Here is a 20,398-nt window from a genome sequence, read left to right as displayed (position 1 = left end):
ACAAAAGGCGGAAACTCGAATAACAAAATTGTAAGTGCTCAAGAGCAAAAACTAGTTTATTGATTATTTGTAGTGGAGATATAATCATCTCTTTAGCACACTTTGTGGCGCATAAGTCTAAAAAGTATACACTTCCTTCTTCAAAGAATGATTTTTTCCGGAAGATATGATTCCTTTTTTCAAATAATGCATTTTCCCGGCATAACACAAGGGAGAATGTGTATTCTTTTCATTCTCAATGTATGCATTTATTCAGTTAAAGGAAAGTTCTTTCAAAGGATGCATTTACTCGGCAAAAGACAAGAGAGGATATGTTTCATTTGTTTAATTAAAACAATTGCTCTGTTTAAGGCAATGGAAGATATGAACCCTTTTTTCAAAGGTTGGTCAGGTCAGAAGGCAAAATACGACATGGTTCCCTTATTCCATTCAGACATTTGCGCAGTTTAAGGCAACAGAAGATATTATCCCATATTGCATAGAATGCAGTTGCCCATCAGAAGGCAAAATACGATATGGTTTCTACTTTCAGTTCAGGCATTCACTCGGTGAAACGCAAGGTAGAATATGATCCCTTCCAGGGAATCTTTTTTTCTGGAATGCGCGTGCGAAACAAGCGACAAAAGCGTACCAACGACAAAGCTTTATTTTTGTTGGAGATAATAATGACAAAGATCCGAACAAATTTGTCAACAACAAAAAAGAAGACAATCTTGTCGCTAATTTTTCAACCCGTTGTTTTGCATTATTTCTTGAGCAAATTTCGCTTTTATGTTATCATAGTTTCTGCTTTTATGGAAATATTCGAGAATCGAACAATGATTACAACATTAGCATCGTATTTTCGGAAATATCAGAGCATGCAAAGCAAATGATTCTTGTCATATTGTGTTCGGGTTCGGATAAAGGTTTGTCGCTAGGTGCGTTTGTCAGTAACAAACTCTGTTGATGACAAAGAGTATATTGTTAGGCGTTGCCCGAATATTGATTCACTGATCCTTTCTTTTAAAGGATGCATTTGCCCGGCAGATGGCAAAAGACGATATGATGCCTTCCTCTAATTCAGGAATTTGCTCGCTTTAAAAATTAGGAAGATATGATCGCTTCTTTCAAAGGATGAAAAAAGTTCCATCAGAAATCAAAAGATGATATAGTTCCCTCTTTCAAGTATTTGCTTAGGGGTCGTACACAAATTACGTAAGCACTTATGGGGGGAGGGGGGTTTGTAGTTTTTTTACGCACCATATACGTAGCGCATGAGAGAATACGAATTCCTTTCCCAATAAAAAGGTGAAATGGGCAAGTTTTCTGGCATATCCTTACATGAAAAACAAAACTAGCCACCAATGTCAAATTAATTGAATGCTGATTTATCTTCCCATTTTTACAGGAATCTTCTTTATTCTTAATTAGCAGACCCGCCGAGCTTTGTCTCGCCTCAAAGATGTTAGTCTATCTATTTTGTATTCACAAATTAAGTTTTAATGTTTGCTCGATTCGTTTGGCAGAGTAAAAGTCAAAACATGTTTTGCACATTCCTCATTGGGTTCCATTTGCTTGATTGACGAGTTATGCAGAAATATGAATTTCATTTATATGGGAGCCCCCACTTCTAGAGCAGGAAGAGGTCTCGAACCATCTTAAAAACCTTACACAGCCCCAAAAACCACCGCATACAAATTTTCACGCCTACAAACAGGGTCAAACAAACAGAAAATCATTTTTACGTATATAGATTTGCCATGGCATATAATCCTGTTTCCAATTATCATGTATTGCCCATATAGTGAAACCAACGTAGCTGAATGGCTCGGCAAGTTTAGTTCAAATAACAATCATGCCAAATGACTTTATGCCAAACGACTTTATGCCAAACAGGGTGCAATCCTTTCAAGAGGCTCGGAAGCCTCCTTTCAAGATGTTGGGAATCCTTATATTCCGGAGAGCCTTATATCCCGTTAGTTTCCGGATCCATTTTTCATATGGTCGGGGTTCTGCCAAATTGCACCAAACGGCTTTTTGACTGACTTGCGATATTTTGTTCTTAAAAGGAAAACGGAAATCAATTCATACGTACATTTGCTGTAGGATATTCTCAGTTACGGGATTGAGGAACATCCAATAAGATTTTTAATCATCTTCTTCTTCTTATTCTTCTTCAATGGCTCTACATTCCAACTGGAAATTGGCCTGCTATTCAACTTAATATACTATTAGGATTTCCACAGTTATTATTTAAAAGCTTTTCTATGGCCGCCATTGCATGACTATGCGGCAAGTACAATAGGTACACTATGCCCAGGGAGTCGAGAATGTTTCCCACCGAAAACATCCTAGACCGGACTAAGAATCGAACTCGCCATCTCCGGATTGGCAATCCTACGCCTTTTCTTACAAGGCTACTGGAGACCCCTAAGATTTGTAATCAGGTAAATCTGTTAATCAATAAAACTTGGGCTGATAAAAAGTTATTTTTAAGACGGTTAATTTTGATTTGGCAGAACCCCGACCATATATCCTATTATGCTTATTTTCATTAACAGCGAAAAAAAAGGAAGTAGCTCAATGAATGCAAAATCTCGAATCAGCGATGCCAGATCTACGGAAATTTCCGTAGATTTACGGAATTGAATGCTTTCTAGATAAAACTACGGAGATTTGAATATTTCTGTGGAAATTAACGGATTTTTTTACTCACATTTTTAGTTTCAATTGGTGTGGTTTCAAATTTAGTTCAAGTAGAGTAAACAATACATATGTAAGTTTCTGATATATGGGTTTCTATTTAGAGGGAAAGACCATTACAAATATTCATTGGAAGTTATGTCCTATTGGTCTCCGAAAGGTCAAGAGGAGATAATAATAATTATTTTTTAAATGAAAAAATCAAAACTCAATCCATGCATTTATTAAAGAATGTTTTTAAAATTCTAAAAAAAATGAAATTTTATTGTTTTCAATTTATTAATTTCAGACAAACAACATTCGAATCTCTTTGATTTATGGAATTACTTCTGCATAAGATTAACCGCATTTTACAAAGATGTAGAAATACAAATATACATCATCTTCCAAACTCAGATGTACATTTTCATTATAGAATTAGAGGCGAAAGTATAGAATTGATAGTTCCATTTAGATACGACAGAAATTTTAAAAAAATATATAGAAGTGGATTTTAAAAAGCGAGCCGTGGACAACTTTCGTTACGATTTGAATCGAACGAACTTCTGTCAAGCTTCCATTTGAAGAGAAAGGGAAGAGAGATAAATTTCCACGCTGATACTCCTCCCTCCCCCTTTCCTTGATTTATTTCTGATCGATCATTGATCGATCATTGACCGGATTACCACTGCCTAAAGTCCAATAAAGAATCACATTGAAAATAATTCTTGTGTATGATCCATGAAACTTGTTGCAAATAACAAATTCATTCAGTGATATCGAACATCCTATTTAAATTCTTGAATAACACTCTTGCTCTTGTGTTCTAATCCTGAAGCTAAGTTTAAACAGCCGTGTGTACAATCTTTGTGACATTTAGGATTCTTCCTGAACCAGTCGGAGTCAGTGAAGGATGGTCCCACTGATTGAAAACGAAGAAGGCAAGCCAGCTACCCAACATTTGGTCCTTCGAACCGTATAGTTTCCCAATAATCCATCTCGAAGGACGAAGGATCATATTGAATTGCCGTACCCTCTTCAACATAGAGAGAGATAATAATAGTGCGCTGCCATAAACGTAATTACTTTCAAGGCTCAAGCACATCCAGTCGTCTGGATTCTTGACTGCACAATTCATAACGCAACTCAAACATTTATTAAACATTTTATTACGTGTACATCATTACTTAGAAAAAATATACTGGCGGAGTTTAACTGGGACACAATGATGCACGCAACCCACTAAACTGAATATTGTCCCTCAAATTTATTTGTTTACGCCAAAATTGTTCGTAAAAATAATTTTTCGCCAATCCGAAATCCCGAAAAAAAAATCCTTGAGAAATCTTTTTAGAAACATCCATTTGACATTTCAATGTAAATTCCTTCGAAAAACGCTTCAGGGATTCATCCGGAAGTTCCTAAAAGAATTTTTTTAGAAACTCCTTCGGAAATTCTTTTAGCAATTCTCTCAGAAATTCCTTTAGAAAAACTATTTGAAAATCCTCCTTCTGAAAATCCTTCAATAGTTCATTTGTATATTCTTCTAAAAATACTTTCGGGGCTCCTCCAGGAGTTCCAAATAATTATCAAAAAATCCCCCCGTAATTCCATTGCACATTCTTCCAGGAATACCTTCGGAAAAGTCCTTGTAAATTTCTCAGGAAGTTTCTTCGAAAAATCCTCTGATTTTTTTTTTTGATTTTGGGTTTCGAACATTTTTTTACAAAACTTTGGAAATACCTTTTGTAATTCGTTCGAATACTCCTAGAGCTTGGTCCTAGAATTTTCTAGAGAAAATTCCAAATGAACTACTGGATAAATTTCAAAATTAACGGAATTATTCATGTAGCGATTTCTATAAAAAATAATTAAATAATTTCTGAAATAATGTCTGTAGAATTTTTGGGAGAATTCCCTTAATAATCCCTAGAAGTATTTCTGATCAAATTTCCGAAAGAATTCTTTACGTAACTTACTTAGGTTGTCCCATAAAAATTCCCAAGGGAATTTGTGGGAAGTAAAATTTGGAAAAACTTCTTTAAGAGGGTCTGAAGAAGTTTCTGAATTCATTTGCGAAGGATTTACCAAAGGAAGTCATGTCGGAATTTTAAAATGAATTCCTGGAATGGTTTTTGATGGAATATCTAGAGGATTTCTGTATTTCTGTATAATGAATGTATGCCTGAAGAATGTTTTTATTAATTCCTGGAGGTTTTTCCTATAGATTTTTTAAAATATTTACAGAAAAATGTCTAGAAGACTTTCCAAAGAGTTGCTGGATAAATCTATGAAATAACACCAGGATATATCTCATATATCTCAAATGATGCTCAGCAAACCATATTTGTTTTTTTTTGCAAAAGTGGTCAATCGGAACGGAATTGTCGATGTTCCGAGTACATTTCATGGCGGCCAGATCTGTTACAAATACAGTTACAGATATTACTGATACAGTTACAGATATTGGGATGTGTAGTAGATAAGATCAGGTCTATAAAATATCGAGAAAAACGATTACAATTTTAAAACCTCGATTTTTTTCAATGTATTGGAAGTTCGCCTGACAGGTTTTTTTTTTTTAAATACAGCTTTGAAGGACCTCCGTCAGCCTTCGCAACCCGGCCGAGTAGTTACATTGTCTGTTTTAATCATTATGGCTGCATGGATCATATCACTTTCCAATCCAAATTCTATCTCGTCTCTACTAAAAATGTACCTCCTGACACTACTGTTCATAACTGATCTTGGTCTCATCAGGTAATAAAGAATTTCGCCCCGCACTCCTTAAAAATCCGTAAGGAATTGACCCGCGCCATTATTGATTCTTCAATATCTGTGCACACTGACGTTGAGCGCTTAATCCCAAGCTCCAACTATTGGTTCCCCATTGCATGTTTGATTGATCTTTGAATACAATAATTCCATTCAATTCAAAATGGTTAAATGTAATACAAATTTGAAAACACTGTTTCGCGAAATATAGATATAATAGTTTGACAATATGTACCTAAACCCTCAAAACATCCAGGCACTAAGTTTCATCATTCTACGACACGTCGACGCTGTCCGAAACCTACACATAAGCTCACGTTTGGAAGTTTGCGCTCGAATGGTTTCTCGAAACGCGTAGCCAAACAAATAAGCAGGAAACGTTACAGTCACAGTTTACAGTGGAGCGGGGAACATAGAATAGTAATCCCAATCATAACTTTTGTGAAATACAGGTCATTGCAGTGTATCATTTGCTGTCAGCAACAATTCGGAAAGGAGACAGACACATAGTCAAGAAACATGGCCATTAGGTCAAACACGTTGCTCTTACACGTAGGTAGTTACAATAGTTTGAAAGAATAGGACAGACAAATACAGAACTACAATCACGAGGCGTTACATCATCATTAGTCAGTGTGGTTCTTACTCTGGATGTTTACAAAACTGGCCTGGCAGCAACACAGCAACTTATTCACGATCCAGTTATCAGGTATAGGCACGGTACATCAACAGACAGAGACAGTGAAAGAGTGACAGAGAGGGTATAGGACGACAACACACGCACACAGACAGAGAGAACATTCCGTCGATTCTGCTCGGGCGTTAGCTTTCGTTGGCGGTCGGTGCTACCTGTGCTACACCAAGCTTTCTTCCTGGCCGTCGTCTTCGATTATTCGCTGGAGCTGTGAGGAGCTGGCTTTGGCTTGGTGTGCGTGGAGCCAACAGGTAGCGTCGTCGAACGATGTAGTAAGCCTCCAAAGTAGCGCTTGAGGATCAACGCAAAGTCCTTGGACCCCGCTTTCCCCATCAGGGACGGGAGGTCACTTCTGTGTTGCATATGGCTCGATCCTGGGATCGGAGTCAGCTGTAATCGAACAACACCGTCGAAAACGATCCGGTTTAGGGAGTTTCGACGGTATTGGAACTAACTGCGTCGTTTGATAATGTTTGATGTACGGTTTTAAGGAAGTGCTCGACAAGCATTTTAAGGTGAACAGTTTCAAACTAATTGTAACAGCGGAGGAAATGTAATCCAAGCAATAATTAAAAACGAAAGGGGTTGCAGTAATTAAGAAATCGAAGCGAAATAGTCGGAAAACCTAATTATACAATAAGAACCTAAAAGAATCCCCTGAAAACCTTTGCTAGTACTTGATTGAATTGTCTGTATTTCAAATTGGAGTTCAGGTGAATCGTTTTAGAATTTTCACAATACCTTTTCTTTGAAAAACTCGTTTGGCCTTTCCAGGCAAATTTTTTTATTTGATTTGCTCAATCGATTCTTTAACTTATTTAGGGACAACTTTCTCAAAGATCCCATATTTTTTGTACGCCTCTAACTATTTTTAAAATCAAAAACAATAAAATCGAATCTGTACTGTTTTTTAAGTGTGGCCTAATATTCGCCCGATTTTGAACCAACATCAGACAAATTATACAAGACGATTCATACGTGCAGCGTGATTTCAGTCTTCATTTTCGGTTTTCAAAATAGAGATTTTAAAAAATAGGTCCTTTGGAAATGTTGATCAAATAAGTAAGAAAAAAATAACTGAGACAATAAAACGGTATAAAGCTTTTATCTCGTTTCATTGTCTTAGTTGATTATTTGAGTTACTTACGATCAACATTTCCGAAGAACCCATATATTTTGAAAACCCTAAACTTTTTTATAATGAAAATGAAAAAGTGCTGCGGTGTGAAAGGGTCAGCAGAATTGACCGAAATTTGGAATTCGGTTAGGTCAAAATAAAAAAGGGAATAACTTTTTAGTTTTAAACATTCAAATTCAGTTGAAGGCATAAGAAATTTTGGTTCTTTGGAAAAGTTGCCAATAAATAAGTTAAAGAATCTATGAAAAAATGACGGGAAAGGCCAATTTTACTAGAAAACATTATCCAAAATTCGACGATAAAATTTTGAAAAAAAATTACTCCGTTGATGGTACAAATAAGGCTGACAACATAAACAAGAAAAGGGAGGCAACTACAACACTGTTCACTATATGACTGCAACGATAACGACAATGATGCTGGATAAAGGAATGGGTCAGTAAAACTGTACCAACGAAACGAATGGTCGGATCACACAATTTAAAACGATGATGTAGGCAGTTAGATCTGTGCGAAATCTGTGGGGCGAAGAGTGGAGAGCGGCTGGCGCATCTTTTATTATCTCGCACTTTGAATGAATGTGCGGCGCGCGGTCAACACGCGGGATGATAAATAACGAGTAAATTAAATTAAACCGGCAGAGGAGCGAATAATAATTCGCACCAGCTCAACAAGCAGTTATGGGCGGATAGCGCCAACATTCGTTGCTGCTTGCACCACTGTCGAACTTTCGCACCGTCCGTCAGGCAAGGATCAACAAATTGAATGTTTCAGACGTGGTTTGCATCCAGATAAATGAAACTGAACTATGGAATGCCAATTCGTTTTGTCAGACGAATTAGAAGCGCTGTAAAATTCGAAAAGAGTGGGTTCAAATTGTATGAAAAAAATTGGCACCCGACTGATAGTTTTTAAATGAATTTCCAAAAAAAACAGTTTTCAGGTGTTTCCGCTTGTGAATAGCTTAAAAATTGCGCCACCAGCATCTTCCCACTCAAACATCACCTGTTCTAAATCGCACAACTCTAATCAGCAGAAATAATGATAAAATGACCAGGAGGAAAGGGAAATTGCATCATATAGTGAACACACGCTATGCTATAGAACTACATACACGAACACAGAATCGGTAAGATCTACTGAACAAACTGGGATAAAAGTAGGTTGTTGATGCTGAGTGCTGCTTTTTTTTCAGAAGCACCCACTCACTAACTTCCAATGTCTGTGACACAACACGTTCTACTCCGAATATACAGAACAGGGGTAATCTGGCTGAAGATTGTCGTATGGATTTTGTGTGTCTTACATTTACTTATAGGTATAGTTGTTTCCTCGATGTAAGAGGTGCGCTGTGATATGGTGCTTCTGCCACCGATCGTTCGACAGTCACAAACTTGCAACATGCAGCTTTCCCCACCCCCTTGGATGCGGATGCTGCATGCCACCAAGACGTATCTGTGGCACGGTCGGTTCGTTCGGCAAAATTCATCGTCATCATCATCAAGGACTTGAGACAGAGAGACTCACCGGGAGTCGCCGAGGCATAATAGTAATTGAATTCCACTTTACCTGACTCTCGACGAGCATCGCCATATCCATGAACATATCATGTAGCTCCCTAATTGAATTCTCCAATTTTATAATATCTGCATGCCGTGCTTCGATATCGGCAAGCGTTTGTTTTGCTTGTTGGGTTTCCATGATAATCTGCGCGGTTGTGGATGGGGAAGAAACAAAAGCGGGAAATACGAGATTAGTTCAACACTGACACCGGTCCACGGTGCTTCGCCGTCACAGGAAGGCGCGACATTACCCCTTGCGTGAACACTGCGGAATTGCCCTGCTCCAACATCTCCTCCAGCTCTTCGTTTGTCGTCGCTCTACCCGCTGCAAAGATAAACGAACATAGTCGTCGACGACGACGCCGGTACAAGTTAGAAGCTCGCCCGGGACGGACAGGAAATCACGGGTCACTTACTAATTTCCAATTGTCGTTGTATTCTTCCTTTGCACCGCTCTCGGTAGTCAGTCTGGGTCCGGTTGTACTCGGTCATCACCTCGACGAATTTGCGTGACAGCGCCGAGTGCTGTGTCTTCCGTATCCTAAGATCGGCATTGGACTTGTTCGTCTGCTCCTCCTGCTCAATGTTCTGTTCGATACCCTGAGGAACGGAACGGAACGGTTAGTGGTTTGAGATTTCGAAGACGGTATTCCGTGCTTACCTTGAGCTTCCCTCTTACTCTGTTGGCAGTTTTTTTGATATCGGCCATTAGGTCTTCGAGTTCCTGTTTGGTTTCTGTGGGACAGAAAAATAATCACTCTTGGGTCGGTGCGCGAATGCTGGTAGGTATGAACACTGTGTGCTATATTACGAAATAATTTTGACCCTATGTTTAAAATTCTGAATACCCAAACTCCAAGATTCCGCAATTCTTAAATTCCAAATTGCCTAAATTCCTAAATTCTTGAAATCCAAAATCTTCAAAACCCAAATTTATAAATTGTCTAATTCCTTTATTCCTAAGTTCATAAATTCCTGAAAATCTAAATAAATTCCCAAATACCAAAATACCAGAATTCCTAAATAAAATTCCTAATAAAATTTCTGAATTTCTGAATCCTAAATCCATAAGTTCTTCAATTTTCAAATACCTAAATTGCTCGATTACGAAATCCATAAGTTCCTCAATTTCCAAATTCCTCAATTTCCAAATTCCTCAATTCCAAATTCCTTAACTTCTCAATTCCTAAATTTCCCAATGCCCTAAATTTCAAAATTCTTGATCTCAGTATTCCAAAATTTCTCTAAAGTCCCTAAATTCCGAAATTTCTATGCTCTTGACTCCCTAATTTCCAAAATTATAAAATTTCTAAATCCTTTTTTCAATATTTCGAAATTTCTTATTTCCAAAATTCCTAAATTCCATGATTCTTTAAATTCTACATTCCAAAATTTCTAAATTGCTAAAATCCTAAACTCCAAAATTCCTACCTGAATTTCTTTTTTATCTTTGTTTAAGAAATTTGCAGCCCGGCGCTGGGTTATCTCTAGAACCGGAATTTCTAAATTTCTGAATTCCTAAATAATTTATCAATTCCTCAATTCTTAGTTCATTAATTCCTCAATTCCTTAGTTCCATAGTTCCTTAATTTCTTAATTCCTCAATTCCTCAATTCCTTAATTTCTTAATTTCTTAATTTCTTAATTTCGTAATTTCGTAATTTCTTAATTTCTTAATTTCTTAATTTCTTAATTTCTTAATTTCTTAATTTCTTAATTTCTTAATTTCTTAATTTCTTAATTTCTTAATTTCTTAATTTCTTAATTTCTTAATTTCTTAATTTCTCAATTTCTTAATTTCTTAATTTCTTAATTTCTTAATTTCTTAATTTCTTAATTTCTTAATTTCTTAATTTCTTAATTTCTTAATTTCTTAATTTCTTAATTTCTTAATTTCTTAATTTCTTAATTTCTTAATTTCTTAATTTCTTAATTTCTTAATTTCTTAATTTCTTAATTTCTTAATTTCTTAATTTCTTAATTTCTTAATTTCTTAATTTCTTAATTTTGAATTTTTAATTTTTAATTTCTTAATTTCTTAATTTCTTAATTTCTTAATTTCTTAATTTCTTAATTTCTTAATTTCTTAATTTCTTAATTCCTTAATTTCTTAATTTCTTAATTTCTTAATTTCTTAATTTCTTAATTTCTTAATTTCTTAATTTCTTAATTTCTTAATTTCTTAATTTCTTAATTTCTTAATTTCTTAATTTCTTAATTTCTTAATTTCTTAATTTCTTAATTTCAATTTCTTAATTTCTTAATTTCTTAATTTCAATTTCTTAATTTCTTAATTTCTTAATTCTTAATTTCTTAATTTCTTAATTTCTTAATTTCTTAATTTCAATTTCAATTCCTTAATTTCTTCAATTTCTTAATTTCTTAATTTCCTTAATTTCTTAATTTCTTAATTTCTTAATTTCTTAATTTCTTAATTTCTTAATTTCTTAATTTCTTAATTTCTTGTTTCTTAATTTCCAATTTCTTAATTTCTTAATTTCTTAATTTCTTAATTCTTAATTTCTTAATTTCTTAATTTCTTAATTCTTAATTCTCAATTTCTTAATTTCTTAATTTCTTAATTTCTTAATTTCTTAATTACTTAATTTCTTAATTTCCTAGTTTCTTAATTTCTTAATTTCTTAATTTCTTAATTTCTTAATTTCTTAATTTCTTAATTTCTTAATTTCTTAATTTCTTAATTTCTTAATTTCTTAATTTCTTAATTTCTTAATTTCTTAATTTCTTAATTTCTTAATTTCTAATTTTTCTTAATTTCTTAATTTCTTAATTTCTTAATTTCTTAATTTCTTAATTTCTTAATTTCTCAATTTCTTAATTTCTTAATTTCAATTTCAATTTCAATTTCTTAATTTCTTAATTTCTTAATTTCTTAATTTCTTAATTTCTTAATTTCTTAATTTTAATTTCTTAATTTCTTAATTTCAATTTCTTAATTTCTTAATTTCTTAATTTCTTAATTTCAATTTCTTAATTTCTTACTTTCTTAATTTCTTAATTTCTTAATTTCTTAATTTCCAATTTTCTTAATTTCTTAATTTCTTAATTTCCAATTTTCTTAATTTCTTAATTTCTTAATTTCTTAATTTCTTAATTTCTTAATTTCTTAATTTCTTAATTTCTTAATTTCTTAATTCCTAATTTCTTAATTTACTAATTTCATAATTTCTTAATTTCCTAATTTCTTAATTTCTTAATTTCTTAATTTCTTAATTTTAATTTCTTAATTTCTTAATTTCTTAATTTCTTAATTTTCTTAATTTCTTAATTTCTTAATTTCTTAATTCCTTAATTTCTTTAATTTCTTAATTTCTTAATTTCTTAATTTCTTAATTTCTTAATTCTTAGTTTCTTATTTCTTGGTAATTCTTAATTTCTTAATTTCTAGTTTCTTGGTTTCATAATTCATGGTTCTTAATTCCTTAATTCCTTAATGGTTCATGGTTCGTAGTTCCTAATTCCTTAATTCCTTAATTCCTTAATTCTTAATTCCTTAATTCCTTGGTTCATGGTTCCTTAAGTTCCTTAATTCCTTGGTTCATAGTTCCTTAATTCCTTAATTCACCCTGGTTCCGTGGTTCAATTCCTTAATGGTTCCTTAATTCCTTAATTCCTTAATTCCTGGTTCGTGGTTCATAATTCCTTCAGTTCGTAATTCTAATTCCTTAATTCAGTTCCTTGAGTTCGTGGTTCAATTCAATTAATTCCTTAATTCAATTCCTTAATTCCTTAATTCCTTAGTTCGTAATTCCTTAATTCCTTAATTCCTTAATTCTAATTTCGTAATTCCTAATTCCTTAATTCCTCAATTCCTTTAATTCACCCCAATTCCCATAATTCCTTCAATTCCTTAATTCCTTAATTCCTTAATTCCTTAATTCCTTAATTCCTTAATTCCTTAATTCCTTAATTCCTTAATTCCTTAATTCCTTAATTCCTTAATTCCTTGATTCCTTAATTCCTTAATTCCTTAATTCCTTTGTCCTAAAAACTTCTAATTTCCTAAATTTCTACACTCCTGAATTCTTAAACTCCCAAATTTCAAAGTTCCTAAATCACTGAATTCCTAAATTAATGAACTTTGAATGTCTTAAAATCCAAAACTCCTCAGTTTTTGAATTCCTTAATTCATTAATCACTAAACACCTAAATTCCTTAATTCCTCAATTCCTCAGTTTCCAAATTCCTAGATTCCTGAATTCTTAAACTCAATTCCTAAATTTCTCAACTCCTCAATTTCTTAATTACTAAACACTTAAGTTCTCAAATTCCTAAATTCCTGAATTTTCAAATTCCTAAGTTCCAAAATGCCAAAATTCCTAAACTCCTAAACTCCTTAATACCTAAATTCCTTAATTCCAAAGTTCTTAAATACCCAAATTTCTGAATTCTTAAATTCCTTAACTAGGCAATTCTTACGTTCCTAAGCTTTAAAATTTTTAAATTCCTGAATTCGTAAATTACTTAATTCTTAAATTTCTCTACTCCTCAATCTCTAGATTCCTGAATTTCTAAATATCTAAATCCCTGATTCCTAAATTTCTGAAAGCCTGAATTCTTAAATTGCTTTTCCGCAAACGTGACCTTTACGTAGTTTTGTTGTGTAGGGGTTATCACGCCTATCTAGAGAGTAGGAGGTTGAGTGTTCGAGTCCCTCCAAGACACGTGAATTCTTTTTCGCAAATTTCATATCAATTTGTTCATTTCGATGCATGTGCTGTGCAAAGTGCACAGCCAAGATATTAACCAAAAAATTAAGTAGTTTTCGTATTGGCTGAGTTGCAGAATAAAAATGCAATTTAAATTTGCTTTCATTCCTTAATTTCTAAATACCGAAATTCTCAAATCACCCAGTTCTTCACTTCCAAATTGGGCATAAAAACTTTTCCAACATCTCTCTAAATTTTAAATTCCGTAATTTCTTAACACCTAATTCTACTTAAATCCTTAATACCACTGTTTTGACTCAAATTCCGAAGATGACTCATATTGAAAACACTGGCGTTTTTGTCAAAAGCTAAAACTAAAACTTTCATAGATTTTCCGTGCTGAGGATCAAGATTACAAACAAATTCAAGATCTTATCGAGAAAATTACACGAATAAAGCCAAAATGGCAGATTAAAAGCAAGTGTTCAGAATATGAGTCATGTTCGGAATATGCCATTATCATCATTCAGGTGTCTTGTTGATAGTTGGATGGCATCTTTCTGTTTCAAATTATGTAGCTTTTTCGTTTATATTTTTCAGAAAATAAAAAATACAAAGTAGCTCCCGGAATCAAAAGAACCCCGCGCCTAAATCCCTCAATTTTTTAATTCCAAAATTCCTGAAATTCCAAAATGCCATATTTCTTAATTCCTGAATTCCTAAACTCCACAATTTCTCAATAACTAAATTCTTAAATTCCCAAATTCATGAATTCCTATATTTACGAATTCTTGAATTTCTAAATGAATAAACTCTTCAATTCTTAAACTTTTAAATACCTGAATTCCCAAATTTCTGAATGAATAAATTCTTCAATTCTTAAACTTTTAAATACCTGAATTCCCAAATTCCTTATTTAATTCCTCAACTGCTCAGTTCGCTAATTTCCAAAAGGCGTTATTAATTATTTCTTTAATACTCAAATTCTTAATTTTAACAATTCTTAAAAATCAATATTCCTTAATTCCAGAATTCATCAACTCCTTAATTCCAAATTATTAAGTTCATAAATTTCCAAATTCTTGACATTCTTAATTCCTGAATTCCTAAATTCTTCAGGTCCTTAATTTCCAAACCCCTTAATTCATGAATTCCTCATCTCCTGAGTTCCTAAGCTTCTCAATTCCTAAATTCTCAAATATTTTAATTTCCTATATACTAAATTCTTAAATTCCCAAACTTCTAATTCCAATAATATTCCAAACTTCTTATTACCAAAATTCCAAAATTGCATAGATCCAAAATTCTGAAATTTTACCATTCCAAAATTTTCAAATTCCTAAAATTTCTTTTTTCTAAAATCCTAATTCTCTAATATCCTGAGCTCGAAAAACTCTAAATTCCTTAAATCCTAAAATCCCAAAGTTTCTCCCAATCCAAATGTTGACTTACTGTTACCTGACTGTGGGATCGACAGGAAATTTCTGGTTACAGAATTTCGAAATTCCCTAAATTTCTAAATTCTGAATATAAAACCCCAAATTCCTAAATTATTATTCTAAATTGTTAAATTCTTGAATTTCTAAATTTATAAATGCCTAAAATTCAAATTACTCAATTCCTGAATACTTGAATTCCTCAATTTCAAAATACCAAAATTTCTAAAAGCCTTTATTTTTATATTTCTGAATTCCTGAAATCTTAAACTCCTCAACTCCTTAATTCCCAGATTCCAAATTCCTAAATTCTTAAAATCCTAGAAATCCTTAACTCCCCAATTCCAAAATTTCTTAATTCCTCAACCCCTGAATTCCTAAGTTCCTAAACTTCGGAGTTCCTAAATTCTCAAATACCTTAATTCCTGAATTCTTAAATTTTGAATTTTCTAAGCTCAATCCCTCAATTCCTCCATTCCCAAATTCCTATGCTCCTCAATTTTCCTCTCACTTCCAAAATTGCAAAATTCAATAATTTTAACATTTCAAAATTTCTAATTTTCCTAATCCAAATTTTCTAATATCCTATGCTTTGAAACTCCTAAATTCATTAATTCCTAAGTTCCTAAATTCCAATTTTTTTTTTCAATTATTTATAATCTAATCTTCTTCTTATATGGATCTTGGATATACATTCCAACTGGAACTTGGCCTGCTTTTCAACTTAGTATTCTATTAGCATTTCCTCAGTTATTAATTGAAAGCTTTTCTAGGCCCGCCATTGCATTAGTATGTATCTTGTGTGGCAAGTACAATGGATACACTATGCCCAGGGAGTCGAGAAAGTTTCCAACCCGAAAACATCTTAGACCGGACCGAGAATCAAACTCGCTATCTCCGGATTGGCAATCCTACGCCTTCGCTCGCAAGGCTACTGGAAACCCATTCTTAAATTTCTAAATTCCCAAATTCCAAAATTTTTAAAATTATTAATTTCCATATTTCTAATTTCCTGAATTCTTACTCCTCACTTCTCAATTCCGCCTCAACTTTTCAATTCCCAGATTCCAAATTCCAGAAATCTAAAAACCGTAAATTCCTTAATTACTAAATTTTCATTCCTAAATTCCTAAATGCCTATATCCTCGAATTTTAAAATTTCTGAATTCTTCAATTCATAAATTCTCAAATTACTAAATGCCTATATTCCTATATCCCTAAATTTCTTAGTTCTAAAATTCCTAAATTAATAAATTCTTCACGTCCTTAACTTTTGAATTCTTAAATCCCTTAATTCAACTGCTAATTTCCCAAAGTCCTTAATTCATTAATACCTCAATACCCGAATTTCTAATTTCATCAATTCTTAAATATCAAAATTCGTGAACACCTAAATTCCAGAATTCCTCAACTCCTCCTTCAAATTCCTAAATTTCTTAATTCCTCAACTGCTAGTTTCTCAATTCCTAAATTCTGAAATACCTAAATTCCCAATTTCCTAAATTATTAATTTCCCTAAGCTCTTGAGTTCTTAAATTCCTCAATTTCTTAATACCCAAATTCCTATGCTCCAAAATTTCCAATTCCCAAGATTCGAAAATTGAAAAATTCCAAAAATGTAACATTCTAATTTCCTAAATTTCCAAACTTCCTAATTCCTAAATTCCCAATTTTCTAACATCCTAAGCTTTGAAACTTCTGAATTCCTTAATTCCGAAGTGACATAATGCCCAAATTCCCAAATTTCCAAAATCTTTATAATCTAAACTGATTTGCCGCCGACCGATCCATTGGCACAGTTTCCTCATTTAACAAGCACACAAATATTCATCCGAAAAAAAAACTCAACAAAAACAATCCAAAATTTAGACTTACTCTCATCTGACTGTGGGGCCGACAGAATGGCACTGTGCTTTTTCTTCACCTCCTCCACGTTCGCCTGGATTTTGTCGATCATGATACGGATCTCTTCCACCTCGTTGAAAAAATCCTCCATAAAGCTGCCCTCCACCGGCACGGCCACATCTTCCGGCATGTCCTCATCGTCGCTCTGTGCCTGCGGTTTTCCGAACATCGGGGGTTTTCATAATTCGGACAGCGAAGATAGAACGGGGAAAGAAAAACGAAGATGGAAACGATGGGGAGAGAAAAAAAATCATTAGTTGCTTTCTCATTGGCATAGCGAACTTGGTTTGTAAAAGAATTAATGAAAGAAAAATCTATAAAAAAACTGAGAGAAGCCAAGGCAAAAATAAGCACCCCGGAAAAGTTTTCCCGTGGGGGAAAGAACAAATGCCGATCATTGACCTGGATAATAGTTTTCAAGTGGAAACAATTTGGAAGCTAGCCAAACAAACTATTTATTCCGAATACTGCGCTCGCTACGAGGGAACACGGGTGCTGTGGAGATAAAAAAAAAACAGAATGAAACACCTTACCAACTATAGAATCCGCGTTTGGGAATTCTCGATTCTGCTCATCATAACCTAGAGAAGGAAACACGCTGCAAATGGAAACACGGCGAGCTAGCTCGGCGGCAACAGCGCCGGCAAGGAACCAAGTCAGCAGCACAAATCTATCGGATCAATATTTTAGTTCCTTTTTTGGTCTGCTCATTTAACTTCGTGAGAATAAAAAAGCACTATCGGTGGCAAGCGACATAAACCTAAAAAAAACTTTGCCCCAACTATTTTAATGAGCAGTCAGCCATAATTGGGGATGCAACAACTCAAATTGTGCAGAATAATGCTAATTTCCGAAAGTTCAGCGCTCTAATATCAGAAAGTCTAGATGACCTCAGGGGGTCATTCTTATACGGTGGAGTTCTGGTAAAAGAATATTTGAATTATCAAATTAATTTATTCATAACGATATTGCGAAACGAATAATGAACGATTATCTGGGCCATGAGTTCAGTGGGTTTTAGCTCGCGATTTGATTCATGCATGAGATATGAGAATTTTAATATTCGCAACATTGTAATATAATCAACATGAAAAACTACATCTCGTTTCCATTACACAAGATAAGTGACTGGAAATGTATCGAAAATGATTAGCAATTTTACTTTTTTTTATACGCTGGGCAAGCTTATTGTTTTTCGATCTTAACCTGTCTATGGTTTTGTGGTAAATGGTAAAGAATACATACAAAATGTCTCTTTTATGGACGTATAACCGTTTGAAAAATCATGCTTGAATTATTCAAATCAAACGCCCCACATTTATCATCAATACAAAGCAAAATCCAGCACGCCCCCACCGACTTCTCAAAGTCCTTTCCTTGCGTCAGCATATTTAGTCAGCTTATTCATCCGAGAGTATGGAAATCAGCATCCTCTAAATTTGTGCTTTCCAGCTCAGTAGTTCTCACACATGGTAACAACGCAACATTCGGTATTCACGTACTGTCGGGAGAATGGGGTTGGTTGTTGGCAACAACATGAAAACGCATCCGTCTGGATGGTCGATGATGGAAACCTGCTGAAACATAATCTCCCGATGTTCGAAACTACACTGAATTGGATTCTATGGCACACGCCATCATCATCGTCGTCATCGGCGTTTTCCACTCGGTTTGGTGATGATGGGCTATTTTTGGGGTCGTATCGCAGTTGCTATATGAGCCATTGTTGTTGTCCTCGCCGCCGCCATCGCCGACATGGAACTGACGTAGCTCAGCGACTCGGTCCATCCAGCCATTTCCCGAAGGATGAGACCCGGAGACGAAAAATTGACGGTTTTTTTCGGTGGGCATTTGTTGTTGTTGTTATTCTTGCATCGTCATCAGCACTTCCAATGAGGCCAAATGAGACTATTTTTATGTACTCTCATTGGTCAAAACAACCGAGTGCCAGGAGGATCAATTTTCACAAATTCCTGAAACTGAATACTTTTGATTTCATTTGCTTAACACATCTGGCTGCCCCCTGTGTTTTCGATCCCGTGCTAAAAGCATGCAGGCATATGACTAACTGTCAAATGTGGAATCAATCTTCAACTCATAGATCGGATTGACGTCATCTGTAAAACGTTTGACTACAAGCGATGGTTCAGTAGGGAATCCCCTCTCAGTGATTGTATAAAATACAAGGCCGATGACTGGACAGGACGTATCGAAACATGACTGCACGATGTATAACTTTCGCAGCGATAATGTAAGAAGCAGTCGTTAGAGCAATATCAACTAGTAGTTGATTTTCCGGTCGCAATGAGATATGGTATGAAAGCTTGAAACCAGCCAAATAAATTCCCCATTGAAAATAAAACCAAATCCATAAAAAAAAAAATACATGAAAATATGACTTGAACTTTACATTGTCATGTTAACGTTAACGAAAGCTTATGTAACAATTTGAAAAGACTGTGGTCTTATGTTACTGTTTAAATGAATTAAATAAATAAATAAATTTAGCATCCAAACGTTGTCATTTTTGCAATAATAAAAATGCGTGAACAATGAAAACACCCAATCATGTATCTACACAGGAGGTTAATACAAATTTGATTTACTCTACCCCAAGGATATCTTTTCCTGGGGGAACTTAAAATTCCATTACAATTTGTAACCATCGCTGACCAAATGCAACTACTTTCTAGGAAGGACTATGTACTAAATTATGAATCGTTCTACTTTCTCGATAAGTTTGTAATAATCAACACAACGGTTGTTACATCGTTTAAAGCAAACGTGAGAACATTTTGCGCACAGCAAAACTGGAACAAACGGAGGTTCATTACTAAATCTTGATAGTAGCCGTTTGACGTGCTCAAACACCGTTTTCACGTTCCAACAATATCGATCCATCGTTGTGACATTTTTTGCAGACGCTCATTTGAATGCCTACGCTTCGCCGCGCCACCGTCATGCTTCTCCTATTCACCTCGCCCACCCACTTCGCCAGACTCCAGCGTACATAGTTGCAGATAATGAAACTTTCATTAAATGAGGATTTTTCAAATTCCTGCACCATCAGCACCCACACTGTATAGGTTTGCCATTCAAAGCAGAACAGAAGGCGGATGATGATCGTCAACATGTGCGCTGAATGGCTGCTGGATGCTTAGCTTGAAGGCAGAACGGAAAGCAAAAATGGCATCAATCTTACTGGTGGGCCGATTTCATACAGTTGCTGCTTTACCTGTTTCTGGTGGGGTTTTAGAATCGTGTCAGATGTTATACAAGGATCATTGTCATATTGTCATATTTTCCCGTTTCAACAGAAGTTATATTATGCTCATGAACATCACATAGTATACAGTCAAACAGATTCAAAACAAATTTTCCAACGAAACTTCTAACAAAAATTGCAAACTAAGGAATGTGGCATTTTAAGAGCAGAGCAACATCATAACATCGATAGTCGTCAACGTCAGTTAAATTGGCTAGTCGGCTAAATGAATTACAATCTGGGAGCGCTCAGTAGCGCATTGATAAATTGAGACCAATGAGTAGAAACA

At 34.3% G+C, this 20,398-nt stretch overlaps 1 protein-coding gene across 6 annotated transcripts in view; it reads right to left on the bottom strand.

The window, feature by feature from the left end:
• Window positions 1-17,028, bottom strand: part of LOC134204300 (syntaxin-1A) — an 85,538-nt gene extending 68,510 nt beyond the window's left edge. For all 6 annotated transcript variants that reach the window (XR_009977829.1, XR_009977830.1, XM_062679126.1 and 3 more), the window contains exons 1-5: window positions 16,815-17,028; window positions 9,495-9,568; window positions 9,250-9,433; window positions 9,085-9,158; window positions 8,841-8,978 (exon numbers count right to left, since the gene is read on the bottom strand). Coding sequence is in view for 4 of the 6 variants with exons in the window: in XM_062679126.1 (XP_062535110.1) it covers window positions 8,841-8,978; window positions 9,085-9,158; window positions 9,250-9,433; window positions 9,495-9,568; window positions 16,815-17,013 (669 nt within the window). In the remaining 2 variants the exon portion in view is untranslated. The remainder of the gene's footprint in view (window positions 1-8,840; window positions 8,979-9,084; window positions 9,159-9,249; window positions 9,434-9,494; window positions 9,569-16,814) is intronic.
• Between the last annotated feature and the right edge of the window lie 3,370 nt (window positions 17,029-20,398).

The sequence above is a fragment of the Armigeres subalbatus genome, unplaced genomic scaffold, assembly GCF_024139115.2.
Source record: "Armigeres subalbatus isolate Guangzhou_Male unplaced genomic scaffold, GZ_Asu_2 Contig515, whole genome shotgun sequence".
Classification (NCBI taxonomy): Eukaryota; Metazoa; Arthropoda; class Insecta; order Diptera; family Culicidae; genus Armigeres; species Armigeres subalbatus.
This window is presented reverse-complemented; position numbering and strand designations above follow the sequence as displayed.